This window comes from Symphalangus syndactylus, chromosome 17 (assembly GCF_028878055.3).
Source record: "Symphalangus syndactylus isolate Jambi chromosome 17, NHGRI_mSymSyn1-v2.1_pri, whole genome shotgun sequence".
Lineage (NCBI taxonomy): Eukaryota > Metazoa > Chordata > Mammalia > Primates > Hylobatidae > Symphalangus > Symphalangus syndactylus.
Window position 1 is genome coordinate 16186266 of NC_072439.2, and position 26769 is coordinate 16213034.

Sequence of the window (26769 nt, forward strand, 5' to 3'; positions counted from 1 at the left end):
TGTGTTTCCGGGACAGCCAATCTGAGCAACAGACAGGCAGACTCAGAGTCACAGGAGAGACCTGGGGGACAGAAACACAGATCCCAAACCCAGAGGCTCACAGTGGCTGAAGGAGGACACAGTTCCTTCCCCGCACACCCTCCTGCAAAAATGACAGACACCAGGCCAGCCTACTCTCCACACACGTTCACATGCAAATGCAACAGTGACAAGTACACAGCAAAGGCAGCCATCAGACACACACAAACACACGTGCTTTCTTTCTTTTTTTTTTTTCTTTGAGACAGAGTCTTGCTCTGTCTCCCAGGCTGGAGTGCAGCAGTGCAATCTTGGCTCACTGCAACCTTCGGCTCGTTGCAATCTCTGCCTCCTGGGTTCAAGCAATTCTCCTGCCTCAGCCTCCTGAGTAGCTGGGACTACAGGCGTGAGCCACCACGCCCGGCCTAATTATTGTGTTTTAGTAGAGCATTTTTAGGCCAACTTCGCCATGTTGGCCAGGCTGGTCTCGAACTCCTGACCTCAAGTGATCCACCCACCTTGACCTCCCAAAGTGCTGGGGTTATAGGCATAAGCCACCACACCCAGACTACATGTTTTCTTTTAAGCATGCAGACATACATGGACTCACAGAGATACATATAGAATACACAAGAACAGCCAGCCCTGCCATATGCATGTCGTTCCACACACACACTCTCTGAGGCAGTGAGTTAGGCAGAGAGTGACATATAGACACACACGTAACACAGTGTGAGACCCAGAGGGACCTAGGGATAGGTGCACACAGAGAACCACACACACAACACAATAAAGACATACACAAAAGGCAGGGCACGGTGGCTCACGCCTGAAATCCCAGCACTTTGGGAGCCTGAGGTGGGCGGATCACTTGAGGTCAGGAGTTTGAGTACAGCTTGGTCAACATGGTGAAACGCTGTCTCTACTAAAAATACAAAAATTAGCCAGGTGTCGTGGTGGGCACCTGTAATCCTAGCTACTCGGGAAGCTGAGGCAAGAGAATTACTTGAACCCAGGAGGTGGAGGTTGCCGTGAGCCAAGATTGTACCACACACTCCAGCCTGGGCAACAGAGCGAGACCCTGTCTCAAAAAAAAAAAAAAAAAAATACATACACAAGAGTCTGATATTCCCAGCCACCCAGGGCAAGTAAGCATATACCCAGGGTATGAACAGACACACAAACCTACACAATCAAGGGATACCGACAACAGACAACACCCTGCGGTAGACCATGAGGACCCCAATAGGCATAGGGCTATCCTATGACACACAGTGCGCGCACACGCACACACACACACACACACACACGCAGATAAACTCCAACATGTGCACAATCTCCAGTCATTGAACTGACACCTCATCTGTCCTTTTTCCTCCTCCCCAGCTTAGCCAAAGATTATTCGGCCATTAGGCTTCCAGAGCCTCAGAGGTAGAGGTCTGTGTGTATGTCTGAGAAGTGGGGGTGGGGAGATGGCCTTGGTCACTGCAGAGCCACCTCCCCCTGCTGCTCTGGCCCCACTGCCGTGGGGGCTGCTATCTGTGAGCAAACTGTCCTCGGGGTCAGGGACAGCAAAGAGCCAAAGGTCAGGTCGATACCTCCCCCAACTCCTCCCCCAGAGGCAGCCAGCTCTTAGGGGTAGGAAGCATAAGGGACAGAGGAGCAGAAATTCAGGTGTTCAAGCCCCACAGGGCCCACTGGCCAAGGAAAAGAGACATTCAGTAAGAGGCGGACATGGTACCTTTAATGATTAAACACAGCCAGTACCCTGCTTTCCGGGCAAGAATCAGACTTCAGTAGAAATTCCCCACACCCTAACCAGCCTTTTCTGGTTTCTCCTGGACCAGAGTTGGGGGAAAGGGTGGGCTTCAGAGAAAACCAAGGAGTATTCTCACCTCCATCCCCTACCCAACCCATGCCAAAGAGAATGGTGACGACATAGCCAACATGGGGCTGCAGCAGCCATCATGGCACTTGGTGGCCCACTGACATTGTCACCTACCCAGTATGATGTCCATCAAAGCACCCGATGGGCCAAAAAAGGTGTTACACAGAATGGTGGCCAACTTGGCACCTACTGTGCCAAGTACACCAAAAAAGAAGTGGGCACAGCACCTAATGGGGGGGCCAAAGAAGATGTCACTGAAATGCTATCACCATCACACCCAAAGGGCCAACCGAGATGGTGGCCATCAAACCATGCAGTGGATCAGCCAATAACATCAATCAGTGTAGCAGTCCTCACAGTACCCAGTGGGCCACCAAAATGTATCCATGGTGGTTATCACAGTACCCCGTGGATCAACACCATGCCCACTGAAACAGCAGTCATCACAGTAAGTAATAGACCCATCCAGATGTTAACCAATGGGACAAGTGAAGTGTCACCAGAAGGATCAGGCCCCAAGAGGGGATCAGGCCCCAAGAGCTTCGTGGTGTGAGCTCCAGCCATATCCACCACCATGTTCCCAACCCCTGCTAGGATGCGTTAAGCAAAGAGCGGGAATAGAGGCCCTGATAGCAGACTCCAGGCTCCCCACCCTCAGCCCCGTAGCCCCCAAACCCCACGTCCAGTTTGGGAGGTGCTGGTGTCTGTTCTGACATTAGGTTGTTGATGGAGAAAGGGTGGTTGAAGTTGTAGGGCGCGTCCAGCTTCAACTCCCCTGGGAGCTCCAGGCCAGTGAAATAGGGTGTGGAGGAAGGGGGTGAGCCACAGTCCAGAGCCCCCACATCTTCCCCGCCCTGGGCCTCAGGCTCGGGGGCTGGAGGCGGGGGCTGGGGCGGGGAGGTGACTGTGGCCGCGGGGGTGGTGGTCGAGGCAGCAGACCCTGTCCCGTTCCTGGTGGTGGTGGCAGCCCCACTGCCTCCTTTCTTCACCTTCTCCTCCAGCTTGAAGCGCTTCTGGCGGCGCAGGTAGCAGCCGTTCTCAAACATATTCCCTGAGCTGGGGTGCAGGGCCCAGTAGGAGCCCTTGCCAGGCTTGTCTGGGGAACGCGCCACCTTGACGAAGCAGTCGTTGAAAGACAGCGAGTGGCGAATGGAGTTCTGCCAGCGCTGCTGATTCTCCCGGTAGTAAGGGAAGAGGTCCATGATCCACTGGTAGATTTCACTCAAGGTCAGCATCTTGCCCGGTGCCTGCTGGATGGCCATGGTGATGAGCGAGATGTAGGAATACGGTGGCTTGGCGTGTGCCAGGGGCCGCCGATACCCCTTCGGCATCTCCTTCCCGTGCACCAGCCCAGGACCCGGGGCCCCGTACCCTGAGCTGCTGCTGCCACCACTGACACCCAGGCCTGGGAAGGTGGGCCCCAGGGGTGCTGCGGGTGCTGGCGGTGCCAGGGGTCCTGAGGGCAGTGGGGAGGCAGGGAGCCCCCCAGGGGGATAGGGAGAGCTTAGAGGGTTCAGGGTCATGTAGGAGTTGAGGGGGGCCATGGTGGGCACTGGGGTCACCGGAGAGTAGACCTAGAGGGAAAGATGAAAGGGGTCAGTGGGGCTCCACTCTGCTGGTCAGCGAAGGATCCCAGGACCCACTGCGTGTCCGTCTGTCTGTCCATCTTGCCTCCTCTACAAATTGCTTTCATCATTACCTCTATCTGTAGAAAGCAGTCTCTCAAGGTCTCTCCTCACTCCCCGGACACGGCCTTTCTGCCCCCTGCTTTCCCACCCACCATGCTCCCATACACTCAACATCATCATTTAAGTGATTCTCCAGGGTTTGGGACTCCCAGGGGGGTCTCTGAAACCCTTCGAGGATGTCCACGAAGTCAAAACTATTTTCAAAATAATGCTATTTTTTTTTTTTCGAGGCAGAGTCTTGCTCTGTCGCCCAGGCTGAAGTGCAGTGGTGTGATCTCAACCTCAATGCAACTTCCGCCTCCTGGGCTCAACCAATTCTCCTGCCTCAGCCTCCAGAGCAGCTGGGATTACAGGTGTGTGCCACCACGCCAGCATTTTTTTTTTTTTCTTTTTGTATTTTTAGTAGAGACGGGGTTTCTCCATGTTGGCCAGGCTGGTCTTGAACTCCTGGCCTTGTGATCTGCCCGCCTCGGCCTCCCAAAGTGCTGAGATTACAGGCGGGAGCCACCGCGCCTGCAATCCTAAGTTATTATTAGCCCTTTTCACTCTCTTTCTCATGAAGTGTACAGTGGAGTTTTCCAGAGGGTGTTGATATTCCAACAGAGAGAATGCAGAAGCAACCAGGAGAATCCAGCTGTCTTCCACTGGGCCAGACTTGATTTGCAAAAATGGAAAACAGTGTCATTCTTTTGACTAAATTTTTTGAAATTTGGTTTTTTTAATAAAAATCTTTTACACTAACAAATGATTGCTATTTTTAAATGAATACATGTTTTTTAACATTTCTCAGTTTTAATTGTAAATACCGTAAACGTAGATAGACATAACCCATATCAACATAAACTGTTTGGACCCCTAAATAATTTTTTTTTTTTGTCCACAGGGTCTCGCTCTGTCACTCAGGCTGAAGTGCAGTGATGAAATCACAGCTCACTGTAGCCTCAAACTCTGGGGCTCAAGTGATCCTCCTGCCTCAGTCACCTAAGTAGCTGGGATTACAGGCGTGCACCACCACATCCGGATTATTTATTTATTTAGAGACGGAGTTTCGCTCTGTTGCCCAGGCTGGAGTGGAGTGGCATAATCTTGGCTCACTGCAACTTCCACCTCCCAAGTTCAAGCTATTATCATGCCTCAGCCTCCCAAGTAGCTGGGATTACAGGCATGCACCGCACACCCAGCTAATTTTTTTGTATTTTTAGTAGAGACGGGGATTCATCACGTTGCCCAGGCTGTTCTCAAACTCCTGGCCTTGAGTAATCCTCCTGCCTCAGCCTCCCAAAGTAATCCGAGAACTTTGGGAGCCAAGGAAGGTGGATCACTTGAGGTCAGGAGTTTGAGACCGGCCTGGCAACATGGCAAAACCCTGTCTCTACCAAAAATACAAAAATCAGCCAGGCATTGTGGCACAGGCCTGTAATCCCAGCTACTCAGGAGGTTGAGGCAGGAGGATAGCTTGAGCCCAGGAGTCTGAGGCTGCAGTGAGCTGAGATTGTGCCACTGCACACTCCAGCCAGGGCAACAGAGCAAGACTCCATCTCAAAAAAAAAAAAAAACAAAAAGGGGAGGGTGGTCCTGAGATCAAAAAATTTAATAACTGCTGGTTTATTAGGTAAATCAGCAGTTCTCAATTTTAGTAATCATAAGGAGTTATTATAGGCCAGACGCGGTGGCTCACGCCTGTAATCCCAGCACTTTGGGAGGCCGGGGTGGGTGGATCACGAGGTCAGGAGATCGAGACCATTCTGGCCAACACGGTGAAACCCTGTCTCTAATAAAAATACAAAAACAAAATTAGCCAGGCATGGTGGCGGGCACCTGTAGTCCCAGCTACTTGGGAGGCTGAGGCAGGAGAATGGTGTGAACCCGAGAGATGGAGCTTGCAGTGAGCTGAGATCACGCCACTGCACTCCAGCCTGGGCAACCGAGTGAGACTCCATCTCCAAAAAAAAAAAAAAAAAAAAAAAAAAAAAAAAGTTATTATAAGTCTGTAATAATCTAACATATCTAACATATATGTGTAGCTCTCTTCAATCTTTTAGCTTATAAAATTACTGTATTTAGGCCGGGCACGGTGGCTTACAACTGTCATCCCAGCACTTTGGGAGGCCGAGGCAGGCAGATCACTTGAGGTCAGGAGTTTGAGATCAGCCTGGCCAACATGGTGAAACCCTGTCTGTACTAAAAATACAAAAAATAGCCAGGTATGGTGGCGTGGGCCTGTAGTCCCAGCTATTCAGGAGGCTGAGGCAGGAGAATTGCTTGAACCCAGGAGGTGGAGGTTGCAGTGAGCCGAGATTGCACCACTGCACTCCAGCCTGGGCGACAGAGCAAGACTCTGTCTCAAAAAAATAAATAAAAATAAAAATAAAAAATTACTGCATTTATACATAAAAATGTTTGAATATCAGAAATCATTTTTCAACCTAATAATATTATTTATCTATTTACTATACATCTTCAAATCTAAGACTTCTCTGGAAGCTGCAGCATCACTTTATATATTAATACAAATGGGAAAAACACTCAGTTAAAATCATTGGACACCATTGACTGTAAAATGCACCCCATTTTTGGAAATGTCCAAGTGGGGGAAAAAGGTGCATCCTAGGTCAATGGAACACGGTAGATCTTGCAGTGCCTCTCTAACTAACCCTCTGTATATTCTTTCATTCATTCAACCAATATTTATCAGTTAGCTGCTCCATGCCAGGTGCTGTTCCAAGCGCTTCACAAGAATGGTCTCCTTTAACCTTGACAACCATACTATGGGAGGAGGTGTTATGATGATGTCCATTTTACAGCTGAGCTAGCTGAGGCCCAGAGAGGTTGTTGGGGTCACACAGCAAGAATGGGGGCAGAACTGGGATTCTGCAACCAGGCAGTCTGGCTCCAGACCTGTTCCGGGTCATGCTATAAACGCAGTGACTAGGCCAGGTGCTGTGGCTCAAGCCTGTAATCCCAGCACTTTGGGAGGCTGAGCGGGGCGGATCGCTTGAGGTTGGGAGTTTTCGAGACCAGCCTGACCAACAGGGAAAAACCCCATCTCTACTAAAAATACAAAATTAGCCAGGCGTGGTGGCACATGCCTGCAATCCCAGCTACTAGGGAGGCTGAGGCAGGAGAATTGCTTGAATCCAGGAGGCAGAGGTTGTGGTGAGCTGAGATCGTGCCACTGCATTCCGGCCTTGGCAACAGAGCAAGACTCCATCTCAAAAAATAATAATCATAAAATAAAGTAAAAGCAGTGACTAAGACAGACAGAAATGCCTGCCCTCGTGGTGCCAACAGTCTAGCAGGAACACAACAGTGAAGAGAACACGCCAGCAAAACATAGGCATGCTGGAAGGTTGTTTCTTTCTTTGTATCTACTTATCCCTTCTCAACCACTGTCTCCCATCCTCTCTGCCCCATCCTCCACCTGGACCTTTCCCCATTGCCTCCTCCGAGGCCTGGGGTCTCATGGGCACTGCGCGGGTGGGGGGAATATAGCACTGGCTAGAGCCACGAAATGTGAGTTAACTGGATACCACCTAGTCTCCTGCCACTGTAAGCTTTTTTTTTTTTTTTTTTTTTTTTAGAGACAGAGTCTCACTCTATCGCCCAGGCTGGAGTGCAGTGGTGCGATCTCAGCTCACTGCAACCTCTTCCTCCCAGGTTCAAGCGATTCTCCTGCCTCAGCCTCCCGAGTAGCTGGGATTACAGGCACGCACCACAACACTCAGCTAATTTTTGTATTTTTAGTAAAGGCAGGGTTTCACCATGTTGGTCAGGCTAGTCTCGAACTCCTGACCTCAGATGATCCTCCCGCCTCAGCCTCCCAAAGTGTTGGGATTAGAGCCATGAGCCAGCATGTCTGGCTCTACCACTGCAAGCTTCTGCAGGTCACAAGGTCCTGGGAGAAACAAGTCTTGCCAGGGTGGCTTAGGGAATCAGGGAGGGGAGGCAACCAACTCAACCCTAAGTCTGAGTTCCAGTCGAGAAATCCTCTGCTCTTTCCTTTTCATGTCTCTCCAAGGAGCTCTTTCATCATGTCTCTTTGAATCTCTGTTGGCTATTTTTGCCTTTGTGTTACCTGTCTCAGTACTAGTACCCATATTCCCCTCTCCCATCTCCCTCCCCACCCCTCCATTGTTTTCCCTTCCGTCTCCTCCCTAACCTCTTTTGCTCTTCCTGCCCACCCCCGCCCGACCCCTCCCGAGTCCTCTCCCATCTTTCTTTCCCCTCCATCTTGACCCGTCTCTCCATCCTTCCATCTCTTTCTCCCTTCCTTGGCACTCTCTCTCACTACCTGACTCTACCCCACTCCCCTCCCACCCCCAACTCCTACCTCTTTTCCTCCTTCAGCTCATCTTCTTGTCTTTTTTTTTTTTTTTTTTTTTTGAGATAGAGTCTCACTGTCACCCAGGCTGGAGTGCAGTGTCTCCATCTCGGCTCCCTGCAACGTCCGCCTCCCGGGTTCAAGCAATTCTCCTGTCTCAGCCTCCCAAGTAACTGGAATTATAGGCATGCGCCACCATGTCCAGCTAATTTTTGTATTTTTAGTAGAGACGGGGTTTCACCATGTTGGCCAGCCTGGTCTTGAACTCCTGACCTCAAGTGATCCACCCTCTTCGGCCTCCCAAAGTGCTGGGATTACAGTCATGAGCCACCATGACCAGCCACCATCTTCCTATCAATCTATCCATCCATCCATCCATGCATTTATCTAATCTATCTATCTATCTATCTATCTATCTATCTATCTATCTATCTATCATCTATCTATCATCTATCTATCTATCTATCTATCTATCTATCTAATCTATCTCTCTCCCTTCAACAAATCCATTCCCCCTCACCCCAAGTCTCACAGTGAAATTGCAGCCACAGTTACTCCCTTCCCCCATGCAGGCTCTCCCCCTAGTTGGTGGCTTTGGGTCCCCTCCCCAGAAAAAGAAAAGAGATGAGGTGAGAAGGTGATGGATTAGAGGGGTCCACAGAGTTTCCAAATCCCCCTATACCTCCACCCCCCATTTCTGCAACCCAGTCAGGCTCTCTGGTATTGCAGAGTAAGACAGATAGGGACCCCAGGGCCCTCCTTTCTGGCTCCCCACCCACCCGGAAGTCCTCCTTGAGGTCCGACCTCAAGCACTCCAGCTGCCCTAATCCACCCTAGGCTTTCCCACGCCCCGGGGCTGGGATGAACCCCTGGTGTCCGGGTCTGAGCCGGATCTCCCCTGACAGGGTGGGGCTGAGACTGGGGGGAAGCCCTTGGGGGACCCGCACCCCCACACCAGGAGACTGGAATTTCTCCTCTTTCATTTCCTTATTGTCTCTGGAGAAGGGTGTGACAGGGAACAGGGGAAGGCAGTGTGAAGCCAGAAGCCAAGTTTCTAGTCCTAGACCCAACCCAGGACCCTAGTGTTCTGCGTGTGGGGCTTCAGAGTTAACCACCTCTAAAACGGGGGAGCAGCTGGACCAGCTGATCTGCAAGAACCTGAGGCCAACAGGGATATCCCGGGATGGTAACTTTCCAAGTTCTTTCCAGACAGCAAGCTGGCCTTGAGTGTTAACGTCACCCCAGTGGGAGGGTGCTATGGGCAAGAAGTGGTTTGGGGACCCTCTCAGCTCTCAGTTGCTGGCTGAGTGTAGGTATTTCTCTCCCCATTGTTCTGACCCAAGGGGAAGAGGTGGGCTTATTTGATGGGAAGGCTGGGGAGAGCCTCAGACAGTATCACCCAACCATTTCCATTCCTCCAAATACCGACTCTTCCAAAATATGCCCTGAAATGCTGATTACCTCCAGACTGTCCCTCTACTGTTATTATTATTATTTTTTGAGATAGGGTCTCATTCCGTCACCCAGGCTGGAGTGCCCTGATACAATCACAGCTCCTGGCAGCTCGAACTCCCAGCCTCAAGTGATCCCCTCACCTCAGCCTCCCAACCAAGTAGCTTAGACTACAGGCATGCCTGACTAATTAAAAAAAAAATTCTTTTTAAAGACAAGGTCTCCCTATGTTGCCCAGGCTGGCCTCAAACTCCTGGGCTCAAGAGATCCTCCCACTTCGACCTCCCAAAGTGCTGGGATTACAAGTGTGAGCCACTGTGCCGGCTATCTTTCAATTTCTGACACAATTTCCATACAAATTGTCCCCTAAACTTGGATCTATTCAGACTGTGCCCCAAATATCAACCCCTCCTGCCTAGACCCCCATCATTTACTTAAGATGTGCCCCCAAAACAACTGTAGTTGGTTTGTACGATTGGTCTGTAGTTGGTTCCCTTAAATCAGGTCCCCAGACTGAGTTCTCCAGAGGTCCAGCTGGGATCACCCCCACTACCTGGAACCCTCCATTTCCCACCTGGGTCTCTGCCTTCCGCATCTCACAACTGATACCTCCAGCCACCCTGCCTCCACCTCTCAACACTCCCAATCCCTTTCCCTGTTGGCCCTGCCCCACCCCACGTGCACCTCACACCTCCCCAAACCCAGGACTCGCCCCTCCCAGGCGCCTTGCCAAGCCCTGAGGCCTGGGGATCCAGGAGTCCCACCCTACAGTTTCAAGCCCCAGACCCAAGACTCAGGCACGCTGGGGCCCCCGCAGCCACCAGGTCTTGACTCCTTGGAGAACCCAGCCATTCCTGCCCCACACCCCACCTGAAGCCCACAGTCCCCTTCCAGGTTAGAAGTCCGAATGTCCAGACCCCCATAATTCTCAGACCGAGAACCCAACCCCCAGCCCCCACAACCTCACAACGTTGATTATAGAGTGAGGTAGCTAAGGTGTAGGGGTCGTTGCAGCAAGACCAATGTGTGTCAGACTTGAGGAAGGACTTTCTGTCTGTCCGGGTGAGGGGATTAGAATATGCCGCCACCCCCTACTCCAGGGAAGCCTTGTCTGAGGTGAGACTGGATGAGAATTTTAGCAATAGCTGGAGGTTGCTGGACTGGCGGGAAGCAGGGGAAGGTGCACAATCTAAAACTCTCCATCTTCCGACTTGGGGAGTCCCTGCTGAGGGTCATGGGTAGGGATGGGGGAGGTGGAGATCGGCCCCTCTCCTGCCAATGCTGATGGCTACATCTTCTGCTCCCAGATGCCCAACTCTAAGCCACCTGTTATTTCAGACTCCAAAAACGAAGCTTCATCTCTGAGCACCCCATCTCTTACCCCTGAGCACCAATCCCTATTTCTGACCCTGCCTTAGATCACCAGCTGATCCTTACCCCCAAACCCCAGTTCTTTAACACTGTGTGCTGGCCCTGAGCTCCCACCTCAGCCTTCCCTTAATGGTGACTCCTCCTCCATCTTTTAGTCTTTCTTTCCCTCCAACTTTGAACCTCACATCCTGAAACCCCCTAGTCTGTCCCCTACCCTGGAACTCTGATTCCTATCTTTGGTGTGTTCATATAAATCCCTTGCTTTTTGGGGCCCCAACATCCGGCTCCCAAGTTTAAGGTGTGACCCGACCCTTGGCTAAATTTTCCTGACTTCCATTTTTAAGCCCTGGCCGCGGCGAGGCTGCCCAAACAGCGCTCCCATCCATGCCTCGTCCCGGGTCCCTGACTTCCACACCTGGTCTCCGTGTTCCCAGTTCCTCGGCTGTCCAACTAGACGCCTTTGCCCCCATTTGAACCCACAACCAGTCCCTGCTCCATGTGAGCCCACACCCCGATACCTGCCCCCCACTTCCCGCTCCGCCATCCCCGAGGACACACCTCGCCCGCCTCCGGGTAGTAGCTCCATTCGGCCAGGTCATGGGTCTCCATCTTCACCGAGCCCAGCATCCCCTGGGCTTGCGCCCCCACCCGCCCCCGCGCCGACCCCGGGGGAACGGAGCGCTCTGGATCTCTCCGCGGGCACTGCCCAAGCTCCCGCCGGCGCCCGCCCGTCCGACCGCCCGGGGTAGGGCTGTCCCGAGCGCCGCGGGAGGCGGCCACGCTTTATAGCCGGGACACCCCCGCCCTCGCCCGCCCCGGGCTCCCCTCCCGCCTCCCCGAGGGCGGCGCGCTCGGACTGGGGCGCCCCCTGCGGGATCGCCAGGAGACAGACCTCAGGCGCCGGGGGCCGCAGCCCCAGGACGCGACAGCTAGAGGTGATTCAGGAGTGAGGGAGCTGCCAGCAGAGACGCTGCAGATACCAGCGGCCTCGAGGGCAGAACTCTGGAGCCTTTCTACCTCAGGGGGTTTCATCATCTCGACAGGAGAGGACGAAGAGCCAGAGCCCTGCATGACCGCGGCGGAAGAAAGGGGAATCAGAGCGCTAGGGCCACTATGCGACTATAAGGACCCGTAAGAGGTCCCCGAAATCACACCCCCATTGGACAGACAGGAAGACTGAGGCTTCCGACGGCTAGAAATGCTTGACTTGGCCGGGCGCGGTGGCTCACGCCTGTAATTCCAGCACTGCAGGAGGCCGAGGCGGGCGGGCGAATCACTTGAGGTCAGGAGTTTGAGACCAGCCTGGCCAACAGGGTGAAACCCCATCTCTATTAAAAATACAAAAACTAGCTAGGCGTGATGGTGCGTGCCTGTAATCCCACCTATTCGGGAGGCTGAGGCAGGAGAATCGTTTGAACCTAGGAAGCGGAGGTTGCAGTGAGCCGAGATCGCGCCACTGCAGTCCAGCCTGGGAGACAGAGCGAGACTCCGTTTCCAAAAAAAAAAAGAAAGAAAGAAAAGAAAAAGAAATGCTTCAGACTGTTGAAAGGGTCAAGAACAAAGGTGGAGGGGATCGGGGCCTCTCCGCAGAGCTCACTAGAGCAACAGACCACCTCCCCTCCAGGACCCAGGAACTTCGCTGCCTGGTCTCCCCACTCTCCAAGACCAGCCAGCCGTCCAGGGACTCAGCACCACTGAGAACTCCATTTCCCAGAATGCTCTAGCTCCCTTTCCGCCCGGTGCCTCCGAAGGGACTACATTTCCCAGAAGGCCTAGCGACCCAGAGCGGGAAATGAAGGGGCCGCTTGCTGTAGTATGGAGGCGGGCAGAAGGCCGCTCGCACGGGACGAGGCATGGGCGGGGTCGGGCTGTGCTCTGGACTCCATTTCCCGGCGGCCCTGGGTGTTTCGCGCGTGCGCACCGTTCCCGGCGACGAAGGAAGATGGCGGCGGCAGCAGCGGCGGAGTCTAGGAAGAGGCACTGCTGAGGGGGCGCGAGGGGAACGGAGGCCAGAGCCGCGGTGAGCGGGAGGCGGCGTTTGGGCCCAGAGACGAAGGGAGGAGGCCCCAAAGAAGCAGGGGCGCGGGCGGGGAGGGGATCGCCGTGGGGAGAGGGGAACAGTGGCTTTCGCGACCCGTGTTTCTTCCCCTGCTCAGGACCCTTCCTTGGCTCCCTAGTGCCCTCGAGGCAAAGTTCCAACGTGGCCCCCCGGGCGCGTCCGCCCTGCAGACCTCGCTTGTTTCGACTCGGCCTCTTTGCTTTTCCCCCCACCTCTAACAGCCGCCCTGGGCTTTCGGTTCCTTAAACTTGCCATGCGCTTTCCCGCTTCGGGGATTTCGCACAGGCTGTCCCTTCTGCCCGCAACATCCTTTTACCCATTCGGCTTGGCTAACTCCCATTCATCCTTCGGGTCTCGGCACCAACGTCACTTCCTCTGCGAAGCCCTCCTTCCCTGCCCTCCGTCCAGAAATCCGCCTGTTAAATGCTCTTGTCGGTCCCTGTTCCTTCATGTCACGTGTGGTCTAATTTGTTATCCGATTCTTATCTGTGTGCTGTTTTATGATGTCTGTGACCGTGTGTTCCATGAAGGTAGGGACTAGGTTTGTCTGTCGCCACTGTGTTCCCAGCACAGCGCCAATCATGCCGGAGACGCCCAGCTAATGTTCGTTGAAGGAATAAAAGATAACTCCTAGAGCCAGTCTGGGGAAGCAGGGTAGTCATCAGATTCCTAGGTAGCAGTGGGGCAGGGTACCACTTCTTAACGAGGACATCGAGAGGGAAGGGGAAACAGTGATACTGTTCATCATAGCAAAAGGCTACATGCATCCCAAATGTTTTTTTTTTTTTTTTTTTTTTTGAGACGGAGTCTCGCTCTGTCGCCCAGGCTGGATGCAGTGGCACGATCTTGGCTCACTGCAAGCCCCGCCTCCCGGGTTCACGCCATTCTCCTGCCTCAGCCTCTCCGAGTAGCTGGGACTACAGGCGCCCGCCACCACGCCCGGCTAATTTTTTGTATTTTTAGTAGAGACGGGGTTTCACCGTGGTCTCGATCTCCTGACCTCGTGATCCGCCCGCCTCGGCCTCCCAAAGTGCTGGGATTACAAGCGTGAGCCACCGCGCCCGGCCAAATGTTCTTAAATAAGAAGATTGGCTGAAAGAAACTATAATACATCCACATAAAAAAATACTATGCAATTCTAAAAAGGAATGAGGTAGATAAAAGGAAATGATGAAAATCTCTATACACTGATATAGTGGCCTCCAACATATATTAAGGGAAAACAAGTGAAGTGGAGGCTGGTGTTGAACTCCTGACCTCAAGTGATCTGCCCACCTCAGCCTCCCAAAGTGCTGGGATTACAGGCCTGAGCCACCAAACCCGGCCTGTGGAGGCTCCTTTTTTTTTTTTCTGAGACAGAGTCTCACTCTGTCACCCAGGCTGGAGTGCAATGGCGCGATCTCGGCTCTGCCTTCCAGGTTCAAGCAATTCGCGTGCCTCAGCCTCGCAGGTAGCTGGGATTACAGGCGCACCACCACGCCCGGCTAATTTTTGTATTTTTAGTAGAGATGGGGTTTCACCATGTTGGTCAGGCTAGTCTTGAACTCCTGACCTCGTAATCCACCTGCCTCGGCCTCCCAAAGTGCTGGGATTACAGGCGTGAGTCACTGCTCCCAGCCCTGTGTATGCTCTTTTTGTAAAAGAGAGGGAAATATGTATATATGGGTTTTTTTCTTTTCCTTTTTTTTTCCTTTTTTTGCGTAAAATCTAGCTCCTGAAGGAGAATTTTGTATATGTGTATTTAAAAAAAAAAAAAAACTGAAAGCATAAACCAAAAAGCAGAAGAAGAATGAAACAGGGTAAAATATTTTGGTTGATCTGAATGTATTATCATCATGAAAAAAGTGGAAATGTTTATTATGGGGTTTTATTATTATTTTTTTTGAGGCAGAGTCTCACTCTTGCCCAGGCTGGAGTGCAGTGGTGTTGGGATTACCGGCGTGAGCCACCACGCCAGGCCTGTTTTTTTTATGTTTTGACTGGGGACGGCATGGCATGCCGGTTGTCTGGTGGCCAGGATCCTTGGCTTACGTAAACAGACCTGGGGGTGAAAAACAATTCCTTTCAGATAAACAGTACTGTAGCATAGTGGTAAGGAAGATATGCAGCCATGCTGCTGACTCTGCCTCTTAACAAGCTGTGTGTCTTTGATCAGGTCACTTTACCTCCCTGGTTTTCAGTTTCCTCATCTGTAAAATGAAGATTAAAAATAGTAACTCCCAGCCTGGGCAACATGGCGAAACCCTTCTCTACAGAAAGTACAAAAATCATCTGGGCATTCGCTTGTAGTCTCAGCTACTTGGGAAAATGAGGTAGGAGGATCGCCTGAGCCCGGGAGGCAGAGATTGCGGTGAGCTGAGATTGCGGCACTGCACTCCAGCCTGGGCAACAGAGTGACGCCCTGTCTCAAAAAAACAAAAAACGTAAACCTAACTCATGTATATTAATTCCTCAGACACCAAGGTTTAAATGAATTAATATGTATATATTAGAATTGTGCGTAGCACATATTAAGTGTTCTCTCTCTCTCTGTCTCTCACTCTCTCTATATATATATATTTTTTTTTCTTTTTTTTTTTTAATTTGAAACGGAGTTTCACTCTTGTTGCCCAGGCTGGAGTACAATAATGTGACCTGGGCTCACTGCAACCTCCACCTCCCAGATTCAAGCGATTCTCCTGCCTCAGCCTCCCGAGTAGCTAGGATTACATGTGCCCGCCACCATGCCCAGCTAATTTTTTTGTATTTTTAGTAGAGATGAGGTTTCACCATGTTGGCCAGGCTGTTCTCAAACTCCTGACCTCGGGTGATCCACCTGCCTTGGCCTCCTAAAGTGCTGGGATTATAGGCTTGAGGCACCCTGCCTGGCGGTGTTCAATATATATTAACTGATTATTTTTTCTTTTTTTTTTTTTGGAAAACAGGTTCATCAGGTTCACGCTCTGTTGCCCAGGTTGGAGTACGGTGGCCCAATCATACTTCACTACAACCAGGCTCAAACAATCCTCCCACCTTAGCCTCCAGAGTAGCTGGGACTAAAGGTTCATGGCACCATGCCTGGCTAATTTTTTTTTTTTTTTTCTTTTTTTGAGATGGAGTCTTACTGTGTCTCCCAGGCTGGAGTGCAGTGGCATGATCTCGATGCCCAGCTAATTGTGTGTATGTCTAGAGATGGGGTCTCACTGTGTTGCCCAGGCTGGTTTCAAACTCCTGGCCTTAAATAATCTTCCTGCTTCAGTCTCCCAAAATGTTGGGATTATAGGCATGAACCACTGCACCTGGCCTTCTTTTTTCGTTTTTAGGCCTAGGCTAGTCCTGAACTCCTGGCCTCAAGCCATCCTCCCACCTAGACCTACCAAAATGCTGGGTTTACAATTGTGAGCCGCTATACCCTTCCTATTTTTGTTTTCTTTCCTTTCTTTGTTTTTGTTTTGTTTTATTTTTGAGACAGAGTCTTGCTCTGTCATCCAGGCTGGAGTGCAGTAGTGCAATCTCAGCTCACTGCAACCTCTGCCTCCCCAGCTCAGGTAATTCTCATGCCTCAGCCTCCTAAGTAGCTGGGATTACAGGCATGCATCTCCATGCCCAACTAATTTTTTTGTATTTTTAGTAGAGACTGAGTTTTGCCATGTTGGCCAGGCTGGTCTTGAACTCCTGGCCTCAAGTGATCTGCCCACCTTGGCCTCCCAAAGTGCTAGGATTACAGGAGTGAGCCACCACACCATGCCTTTTTTTTTTTTTTAAAGACTTGTCAAGTGCAGTAATGAGAAAGGGGGAAAAGGTAGAACAAGTATAGCTATCAGGATTCAAGAGTGAAAGGGCAGGAATACTGAACCCAGTGATTGGGGAGGCCGTTTGGCACTAGTGTTCACTCATTCAGCAGATTTTATTGAGCACCTGCTAGATGCCAAGCACTTTTCCGTGCTGGGAATATAAAAAGTGAAGAAACAAAATCCCTGTTCTAGGCCGGGGGTGATGGCTCAGACTTGTAATCCCAAGCACTTTGGGAGGCCAAGGAGGGTGGATTGCTTGAGCGCAGGAGTTCAAGACCAGCCTGGGCAACATGGCAAAACTCCGTCTCTACCAAAAAATGATTTCGAATAAATAAATAAATCAATGTCCTTGTGGAACTTATAGATATGTAGTGTGTGATGATGATAAATGCTATGGAGAAAAAGCAACACAGATGGGGATCGAGAGGGAGTTAAAATTTGAAATATGGTTGTCGACTTTGGGAGGCCGAGGCAGGCGAATCACCTGAGGTCGGGAGTTTGAGATCAGCCTGACCAACATGGTGAAACCCCGTCTCTACTAAAAATACAAAATTAGCTAGGCATGGTGGCACATGCTTGTAATCCCAGCTACTAGGGAGGCTGAGGCAGGAGAATCGCTTGAACTTGGGAGATGGAGGTTGCCATGAGCCGAGATCGTGCCATTGCACTCTAGCCTGGGCAACAAGAGGCAAACTCCGTCTCAAAAAAAAAAAAAAAGAAATATGGTCGTCAGGGAAGGCCTTACTGCAGAGACATGTGAGTGGAGACCTGAAGGAAATGAAGAGGGAAGGAGTTGTCCTGATATCTAGGAGGAGGAATATTCCAGGCAGAAGGAAGAGAGGGACAAAGTCTTCAAGGAAAGGGCATGTTGGGCGTGTTCACGGGACAGCGAGGAGGCCAGAGTGGGTGGAGCAAAGAGCTCAGGGGGAGAGGCAGTCAGAGGAAGAACAAGCCAGATGCCATAAGGTCTTGTAAGCCTTGGTGGGGACATTGGCCCTGACTCTGAGCAAGAAAGGGGGTGATGGGCAGCAGGGAAACTAGGGAGGAGGCTGTTGGCTCCTTATTCATTGAGCAGACACCTATCATGTGATATTACTGTGAATAGCTATTGTGTAGTTCCTTTTAAAAACTCATTTTCGGCTCGGCGCCGTGGCTCACGCCTGTAATCCCAGCACTTTGGGAGGCCAGGGCGGGTGGATCACCTGAGGTCAGGAGTTCGAGAGCAGCCTGACCAACATGGTAAAACTTCGTCTCTACTAAAAATACAAAAATTAGCCAGATGTGGTGGCACATACCTGTAATCTCAGCTACTTGGGAGACTGAGGCAGGAGAATTGCTTGAACCTGGGAGGTGGAGGTTGCAGTGAGCTGAGATCGTGCCATGACACTCCAGCCTGGGCAACAAGAGTGAAATTCCATCTCAAAAAAAAAAAAGTATTTTCGGCTGGGCGCGGTGGCTCACACTTGTAATCCCAGCACTTTGGGAGGCTGAGGCGGGCGGATCACGAGGTCAGGAGATCGAGACCATCCTGGCTAACATGGTGAAACCCCGTCTCTACTAAAAATACAAAAAATTAGCCGGGCGTGGTGGCGGGCGCCTGTAGTCCCAGCTACTCGGGAGGCTGAGGCAGGAGAATGATGTGAACCCAGGAGACGGAGCTTGCAGTGAGCCGAGATCACACCACTGCACTCCAGCCTGGGCGACAGTGCAAGACTCCATCTCAAAAAAAAAAAAAAAAAAAAAAAGAAAAGAAAAAAGTGTCATTTTCACCATCCTCAGATTATTGTTTTTTTGGTATGTTTGTTTGGTGTTTTTTTTTTTTTTTTTTTTTTTTGAGAGGGAGTCTCACTCTGTTGCCCAGGCTGGAGTGCAGTGGCCCGATCTTGGTTCACTACAGCCTCTGCCTTCACTTCCCTGAGTAGCTGGGACTACCAGGCACGCCACTATACCCAGCTAATTTTTGTATTTTCTCTAGAGACAGGGTTACACCATGTTGCCCAGGCTGTTCTCCAACTCCTAGGCTCAAGCGGTCTGCCTGCCTCAGCCTCCCAAAGTGCTGGGATTACAGGCATGAGCCACTGCACCTGGCCCCATTTTTCTTTTTTTTGTAAAACAGAAACATATAGTCAACACTGTCTTCAGCTTTGCTTGTTTTCACTTAATATATGCATTCTCTATCAGTGTCTAGAGATTGTTCTCATTTTTTTGTTTTTTTTTCCTTTCTTGTTATCGTTCCATAGTCTGTTTTTTTCGTTTATTTATATTTATATATTTTTGACTTATTTTCACAGGTGTTGAAGTCCCATGGTCTTTGATTATGTATATGTATAATCTTTTTTTTCAGCCGGTCCCCCTATTTGAGAACACTTGAGTTGCTTCTAGTCTTTTGCTATTATGAATAGTTGTGTAATTGATATATACTGCTACGTTAATCATTCCATAATTTTCCTGTGTCACTGTCATGGATGCCCTAAAGCCCCCTTCCTCCCTTTTAAAAACAGCTTTATAGTATTCCAGAGAGTGGCTGAAACATAATTTATTGAAGCAGGCCTTTTGTGATGTATTGAGGGCCTACTATGTGCCAGACTCTGTGTCTGGTATTCCTCAGAGCTGTGTTTTTGAAAGTTTGCTCTGGGCCAGGCACTGTGGTTCACGCCTGTAATCCCAGCACTTTGGAACACCAAGGCAGGTGGAACACCTGAGGTCAGGAGTTTGAGACCAGCCTGGCCAACATGGTGAAACCCAGTCTCTACCGAAAATACAAAAATTAGCTGGGCATGGTGGCGTGTGCCTATAATCCCAGTTACTTGGGAGGCTGAGGCAGGAGAATCACTTGAACCTGGGAGGCAGAGGTTGCAATGAGCTGAGATTGCACCACCGCACTCCAGCTGGGTGACAGAGCAAGCCTTCATCTCAAAAAAAAAAAAAAGAAAGTTTGCTCTGGTGCCCAGTCCAGAGCATATCCCAGATGGAGAGAGGGGACACACGGAGACCTCCAAGGTGGCTGTTGCACATTCATGTGGCCCATCGCTCAGCAGATCTTTGTGGTTGGCCCACTCTGTAAAGCACTAGAGGTGAGGCTTAGACATCTGGCTCTGCCTTGGGAGATGTCAGTCTCCCCCAAGTTACAGGCCCCGTGCACACATCCATAAGCCAGAGACAGACCCTGGAGGGGAGAGGGACTTCAGAAGGCCTGACTGGGGAGGAACAGGCTGGGAAGGAGGCTTGAGCCCTTTGTAGGTGTTCGGGTGACAATCCAGCCCAGCCCATCCACTGGTCCCCTGAGCTTGATCCATCCTCTTCTTTCCCAGGGACAAGCTGACAGCAGCCATGGCGAGCGGCAGTGGGGACAGCGTCACCCGCCGGAGCGTGGCATCACAGTTTTTCACTCAAGAGGAGGGACCGGGCATCGATGGCATGACCACCTCAGAGAGGGTGAGCGTGGTGGGCAGGGCTTGGAGTGAGGAATCATATCCCCTGGCTTTGAACAATCCCCGTTTAGGTGGCAGAGCCCTGGGAGTGCCGAGGGGGCTGGACTGGGCTGGCACTATCCCCTGCCACTCCCCCTCCTTCCAGGTGGTGGATCTTCTGAACCAGGCGGCGCTGATCACCAATGACTCAAAGATCACAGTGCTCAAACAGGTGAGGGCCCCGGGGGCATCCTGGGCTGAGCAGGTGAAAGGGAGGAGGTTGGGAACCGGAGAAAGAAGACACTAGCAGTAACACCAGTGTCCACATTTACACACTCAGTGTGTGCCAGCCATGGTACTCGGTGCAGTGCTCTTCTAGTTCTCATGAAAGCTCCGTAAGGCTGGGTAGTTTTATCCCTCTTTTATACAGAAAGAAGCAGACCCCGGGGCTTAAATCATTAGCCCAAGATTACTCTGCTGGGAGCTGGCTGAACTAGTAATTGAATCCTAGATTCCAGCTCCAAATCCTACACTCTTCATCATTGCATTTCTTCTCTGCCAGTGTCCAGTCTGGTGGGGCAGACATACCTGTCACCAGACAATGATGACCCAGCGTGGGCAGGGCTGGGATAGAGAAGGAAGCCCACGGGGAGCTCCTGACCCAGCCTAGGGATGGGGAGTCAGGGAGGACTTTTGAACCAAGCCCTGGAGGATAAAAGGAGAGAAGTGTACCACATGAGAGAGGCAGAGCATCTTTTTTTTTTTTTTTGATACAGAGTCTTGCTCTGTTGCCCAGGCTGGAGTACCATGGCACGATCCCAGCTCACTGCAACTCCTGCCTCCGAGGTTCAAGCAATTCTTTTTTTTCTGTTTTTTTGAGACGGAGTCTCACTCTGTCGCCCAGGCTGGAGTGCAGTGGCGCAATCTCGGCTCACTGCAAGCTCCGCCTCCCGGGTTCACGCCATTCTCCTGCCTCAGCCTCTCTGAGTAGCTGGGACTACAGGCACCCGCCACCACGCCCGGCTAATTTTTTGTATTTTTAGTAGAGACGGGGTTTCACCGTGGTCTTGATCTCCTGACCTCGTGATCCGCCCGCCTTGGCCTCCCAAAGTGCTGGGATTACAAGCGTGAGCCACCGCGCCCGGCCTCAAGCGATTCTTCTGCCTCAGCCTCCTGAGTAGCTGAGATTACAGGCACCTGCCACCACGCCTGGTTGATTTTTGTATTTTTAGTAGAGATGTATTTCACCATGTTGACCAGGCTGGTCTCAAACTCCTGAGCTCAAGTGGTCCACCCACCTTGGCCCCCCAAAGTGCTGGGATTATAGGCACGAGCCACCGGGCCCAGCCAAGAGAGGGAGAACATGTCAAGCTGAGGGCACAGAAGTGCGTGCAAAGGCAGAAGATGACATGGGGCACTTGGGCTGGGCATGGTTCAGAGCAGGAGGGAGTTGGAGTTCAGAGACTGGCAGGGTTAGCATGCCTGTGCGAGAACCCATTCAGCTCCTTCATCAGCCTGTAGCCTTGTGGAGTAGCCCCACCTCCAAGGTGGAGTGGGTGTACCTGGTACCTCCCCTGTGGGTGGTCATGAGGCTGTTTAGCGATAGTAGCTTGAGTTGTAGCAGCCAGGTCCTGTGCCAGCTCTTTGCTCATTGGAGGATGTCCATGGGAAGGGCTTACTCCAAAGAGCCTGGCGGGCACAAGGGCTTCAGGAATTGCGTTCTCACTGTGAAGATGTTGCTGAATCATGGCAATGTGAAGTGGGGAGCAGAAGCAGAAGGAGAGTGGGGAGAACTGATGGACAGGTGAAAGGAGGCCAAACCTCAGGAAGGCCTGAGCCCTGGGGCAATTCCCTCTTTTTTTCAGCCCCCTCCTGTGTCATGTCCTCACTATCTACCAGAACCTGTGCCTTGTAGGATCTCATTCTAGCCTCCTAACATCCCTTTTGAGTTGATGTTTAGGAGTCTCATTTTATAGAAGAGCAAACTGAGGTTCAGAGACCATGCCCAGAGCATAGCACCCTTGGTAGGGAGCAGCAGAGCTAGGCATTGAAATGAGTGTATCTGCTGCCTAGTCCTCTGCTGTCTTCCCCTCTACTCTCCTGTCTGCATTGATTGGCCCCTGGTTTTGTATGGGTAGTCCTCCTCCCCACCCCCAATCTCCTTCCAGGTCCAGGAGCTGATAATCAACAAAGACCCCACACTACTGGACAACTTCCTGGACGTGAGTGACTGACAGAAGAGAAAGGGGTATGGTGTAGGGGAAAGGGGATGTGGATCCCGGTGTAGCCCTGATCCACTTTCTCTCTGACATTGGCAGGAGATCATCGCATTCCAAGCAGACAAGTCAATTGAAGTGCGAAAATTTGTCATCGGCTTCATCGAGGAGGCATGGTATGGGGCAAGGCAGGGAGCCCTGGAAGCATTCTCATTGGAGGCAGCCTTCAGCTCCTGGCCTGGCCTGGAGGCCACCACTGAGAGGCCTGCCCTCTGCTTCCCAGACCCTTTCTCTCTCTCATGCACACTGATTCCCCAGCAAATACTTAATAAGATCGAAACCCAGGGGTCATCTGTGATTCCTCTGCTTCGTCCACATTTCACATCTATATCATCACAAAGGACTGTGGGCTCCACTTTGAGAATATCTGTAGCATCTGACCATTTGTCAATCACTTCCTCTGCCACTGTGCAGGCCCAAGCCACCCTTCCCTCCTACCTGACGACTTCAGTGGTCTCTCTGTGGCTCCCTCTTTTGTCTTTTTAGTTAAATTGAAATTCACATAACAAAATTAGCTTTTTTTTTTAAAATCTTTTTGTTTGTTTGTTTGTTTTGAGACAGAGTCTTGCTCAACTGCTGTCCAGGCTTGAGCTCAGTGGCGCAATCTCAGCTCACTGCAACTTCCGACTTCCAGGTTCAAGCGATTCTCCTGCCTCAGCCTTCCAAGTAGCTGAGATTACAGGCATGCGCCACCATGCCCAGCTTCTTTTTGTATTTTTAGTAGAGATGGGGTTTCCCCGTGTTGGCCAGGCTGGTCTCAAACTCCTGACCTCAGGTGATCCGCCCGCCTCGGCCTCCCAAAGTGCTGGGATTACAGGCGTGAGCCACTCCGCTCGGCCTTTTTTTCCTTTTTTTTTTTTTTTTTTTTTGAGTCTGAGTTTTGCTGCGTTGTCCAGGTTGGAGTGCAGTAGTGCAATCTTGGTGCATTACAACCTCTACCTCCCAGGTTCAAGAGATTCTTATGCCTCAGCCTCCTGAGTAGCTGGGATTACAGGTATGTGCCACCGTGCCTGGCTAATTTTTGTATTTTTAGTAGAGATGGGGTTTCGTCATGTTGGCCAGGCCGATCTCGAGCTCCTAACCTCAAGTGATTGGCCCACCTTGGCCTCCCGAAGTGCTGGTATTACAGGTATGAGCCACCGCGCCCAGCAAAAATCAGCTATTTTAAAGTGAACCAGTTAGTGGCATTTAGCACATTCACAATCTGGTTCCAAAGCATTTCATCCCCCAAAGAGGAATCACCGTACTCATTTCCTGCTTCCCCTCTTGCACTCAGCAGCCGGAGTGATGCTGTTAAATGTAAATCAGTCTTGGCATGCCCCTGCTCTCAGACCCCAACTGGCTCATCAGCTTACTTAGGTGGAAACCCAAACCCTCACCTCGGCTTCATCTCACTCCTGGTCCTCTCTGTCTCCCCTGCTCCTCAGAAGCCACAGTTGGATTTTGCAGCCTGTCTGCTTGCTGTTCCTGCTAGGAACCCTCGTCCCCAGGTTGCCACCTGGCTCACCCTCTCCCTTCCCTGAGGTCTCTTCCTCAGAAAGCCCTTCCTGCCCACTCCCATGCAGCCCCATGTCTCGGGCACCCCACCTTCACTGTTCTTTACAGTGTTCCTCACTCATTGAAATAACCTTGATTCTTCCCGCAAAATATCAGTTCTGTGAGGACAGGGCTTGACTTTTTATGTCTTGCTGGCCACTTTGTCTCCAGTACCTGCCTGGAGCAGTGTTGTCACCTAGTAGGGGCTGATTACGTATTTGTTGCACACGTGAATGAGTTGAACATAACAGTCACCACGTGGAACATGTAACGTGCCCTGCGCTGTGTTAGGTCCTTTCGCATGTTATCTCCGTAATCTTTATGGCAGCCTCGATGGATACTGTGGTTATCCTCTTTTTATAGAAAGGGAAACAGGCTCAGAATGGTAAAGTGACAGGTCGGGTGCGGTGGCTCACGCCTGTAATCCCAGCATTTGGGAGGCCGAGGTGGGCGGATCACAAGGTCAGGAGATCGAGACCACGGTGAAACCCCGTCTCTACTAAAAATACAAAAAACTAGCCGGGCGTGGTGGTGGGCGCCTGTAGTCCCAGCTACTCGGGAGGCTGAGGCAGGAGAATGGCGTGAACCCAGGAGGCGGAGCTTGCAGAGATCGCGCCACTGCACTCCAGCCTGGGTGACAGAGCGAGACTCCATCTCAAAAAAAAAAAAAAAAAAAAAGAATGGTAAAGTGACTTGTTCAAGCTGGTCACTCACTCATTTGTTCATTAAACATTTACTGGATGCTTTGTGACTGGGAGGAAGTAGACTAGCTGCTGTGTATTAAATATTTGTTTGTAAGACACTGTACTAAATGCTTGAGCAGCTTCGTTATTCGTAATACTGTGGATCAGTTGTTTGACCCTTTAACTGAAGAGAAAACAAGCTCAGAGAGGTGAAGTGAATTTTCTTAAGGTCACACAGCCAGAATGCGGCAAGGCTGGGATTTTAATTATTTATTTATTTATTTATTTATTTATTTATTTATTTTTTGAGATGAAATCTCACTCTGTCACCCAGACTGGAGTGCAGTGGTGTGATCTCGGCTCACTACAACCTCTGCCTCCTGAGTCAAGTGACTGTCCTGCCTCAGCCCCCTGAGTATCTGGGATTACAGGTGCCTGCCACCACACCCAGCTAATTTTGTTTTTTTGTTGTTGTTTTTTTGTTTTTGTTTTTGTTTTGAGATGGAGTTTCACTCTTGTTGCCCAGGCTGGAGTGCAATGGCGCGATCTCGGCTCACTGCAACCTCCGCCACCCAGGTTCAAGCAATTCTCCTGCCCCAGCCTCCCAAGTAGCTGGAGTTACAGGCGCCCGCCACCTTGCCCGGCTAATTTTGTATTTTTAGTAGAGGTGGGGTTTCACCACGTTGGTCAGGCTGGTCTCAAACTCCTGACCTGAGGTGACCCACCTGCCTCAGCCTCCCAAAGTGCTGGGATTACAGGTGTGAGCCACCGCACCTGGCCAAGGCTGGGATTTTAACTCATGTCCGCAATGCCAGAACCCAAATATCATATCCCCCCATTTACTGGGAAAATTTGTGGTAAATTTTCTGAATTTGTAAAAAGTCCATTTAGCAAATACATACCATATGACTGCTGTCGTACCAGGCATCCATGTTAGGCTGTAGTATAGCAGTGACAAAAACGTATTATTCCTGCCTTCATGTAGCTGACAGCTAAGTTTCATATTTTTTGACTGATTTAATTAATAGTTCAGATTGTAATGTATGCTTTGAAAATTCTGTGCTGAGCTCCTATGTATTAATTGAACAAACATTTATTGGAGACCCTTCATTTTTTTCTTCAATGAAAATGACCCTGCTGGGGTTATTGCCAAGCTAGGAAAGGGTCCGCACTTTTTGAGCCCTTAGACTGAGGCAAGCAAAACTAGTGATTACAGAAAACAAAGTGCTTTAAAGTAGCAATGGCTGGTGTTTACTGAATGCTTTTGGTGTTTACTGAATGCTTTCTGCATGTCAGGCACTCTTCTAAGTACTTTACAAGTAGTGTTGCAATTTTCCAAAAAAATTGCACAAACAATTGAGATAGATACTGTTATTCTAAATGAGGTGAAGTCGCTTGTCCAAATTCACACAGTTGACTGCCCCTATTGTCCCTTATGTGAACAGCAGGCCCCTGAGAGAGCAAAGGAGTTGGTGTTACAGGACCAGTCTAGATAGAGGGTTCAGGGGCGGCTCAGTCTGGAGGCACCAAGCACCGTTCCCAGCTTCTGGATGTGCCATTCCTGTCCCCTGAGACAGGCCCCTGATTTCCCTTCCCTCGTGAACCTCAGGCTCCTCCCACCTGCTCTAAGACCACACCTTAACCTCACCCCTTTTTTCTCCATCCCCCAGCAAGCGAGACATTGAGTTGCTGCTGAAACTCATTGCAAACCTCAACATGCTCTTGAGGGATGAGAATGTGAACGTAGTGAAGAAGGCCATCCTCACCATGACGCAGCTCTACAAGGTGGCCCTGCAGGTGAGAGCGCCCTCCCCACCCAGGGCCATCGTGCCTGATAGGTCTCGTTGACAAACTAATATGTTGGGGTTCAAAACCAGCATCCGAGCATACTCTTTATGGGCAAGATGTGCCACTGGTCTGTGGGAACAGATAACATGGAGAGCTAACATTGTCTCCTAGGTCAGGAAGTTGCACTTAACCATCATTCCTTCAATTGACCATCCGTTTATTCACTTAACAGACGTTCCCTGAGCATGTCCTCTGTGCTTAGCCCTGGGCTAGGTGATGCTGGGGACACAGCAGTGACCAAGACAGCTTACTGCCTTCACAGTGCTTGTAACCCAAGGAGGGAGGTAGACTTTAATTAATGAATCACATAAATATTGATTATGGAGTGTGAGAGGAAAAGAACACTCTATGGTGTGATGTACGTTAGCATTAATAAAATGAATGAATCCATTTAATAACCACCACCTTGTGAAGTCAGCACTGTTACTCCTTTACTTTAAGATGTG

General features: G+C 50.8%; 2 protein-coding genes across 4 annotated transcripts in view; one reads left to right on the forward strand and one right to left on the reverse strand.

Moving 5' to 3' along the window:
• Nucleotides 1–1740: 1740 nt before the first annotated feature.
• On the reverse strand, nt 1741–11776 carry FOXA3 (forkhead box A3). 3 transcript variants are annotated; one of them, XM_063620832.1, is made up of 3 exons: nt 11297–11513; nt 3278–3480; nt 1741–3156 (listed from the first exon to the last, which is right to left on the reverse strand). In XM_063620832.1, exons 1-3 carry the CDS (start codon nt 11322–11324, stop codon nt 2497–2499), a joined length of 891 nt encoding a protein of 296 aa, XP_063476902.1. In that variant the 5' UTR covers nt 11325–11513; the 3' UTR covers nt 1741–2496. The 3 variants fall into 3 exon arrangements, with proteins under 3 accessions (XP_063476902.1, XP_063476901.1, XP_055105519.1); XM_063620831.1 differs by lacking the exon at nt 11297–11513 and adding an exon at nt 11631–11776 and having other exon boundaries at nt 1741–3480; XM_055249544.2 differs by having other exon boundaries at nt 1741–3480.
• Nucleotides 11777–12560: 784 nt separating this feature from the next.
• The window catches only part of SYMPK (symplekin scaffold protein), a 46456-nt gene continuing 32247 nt past the window's right edge, over nt 12561–26769 (forward strand). The window contains exons 1-6 of the mRNA XM_055249452.2: nt 12561–12758; nt 19882–20005; nt 20147–20212; nt 22149–22202; nt 22299–22372; nt 26146–26272. Coding sequence (XP_055105427.2) covers nt 12592–12758; nt 19882–20005; nt 20147–20212; nt 22149–22202; nt 22299–22372; nt 26146–26272 — 612 coding nt within the window. The 5' untranslated portion in view covers nt 12561–12591. The remainder of the gene's footprint in view (nt 12759–19881; nt 20006–20146; nt 20213–22148; nt 22203–22298; nt 22373–26145; nt 26273–26769) is intronic.

Coding starts and splice junctions, on each gene's coding strand:
- FOXA3 (XM_055249544.2), bottom strand. CDS start 11,365: ATGCTGGGCTCGGTGAAGATGGAGACCCATGACCTGGCCGAATGGAGC. Junction 3,481..11,296: donor ACTACCCGGAGGCGGGCGAG/GTGTGTCCTCGG, acceptor CTTTCCCTCTAG/GTCTACTCTCCGGTGACCCC.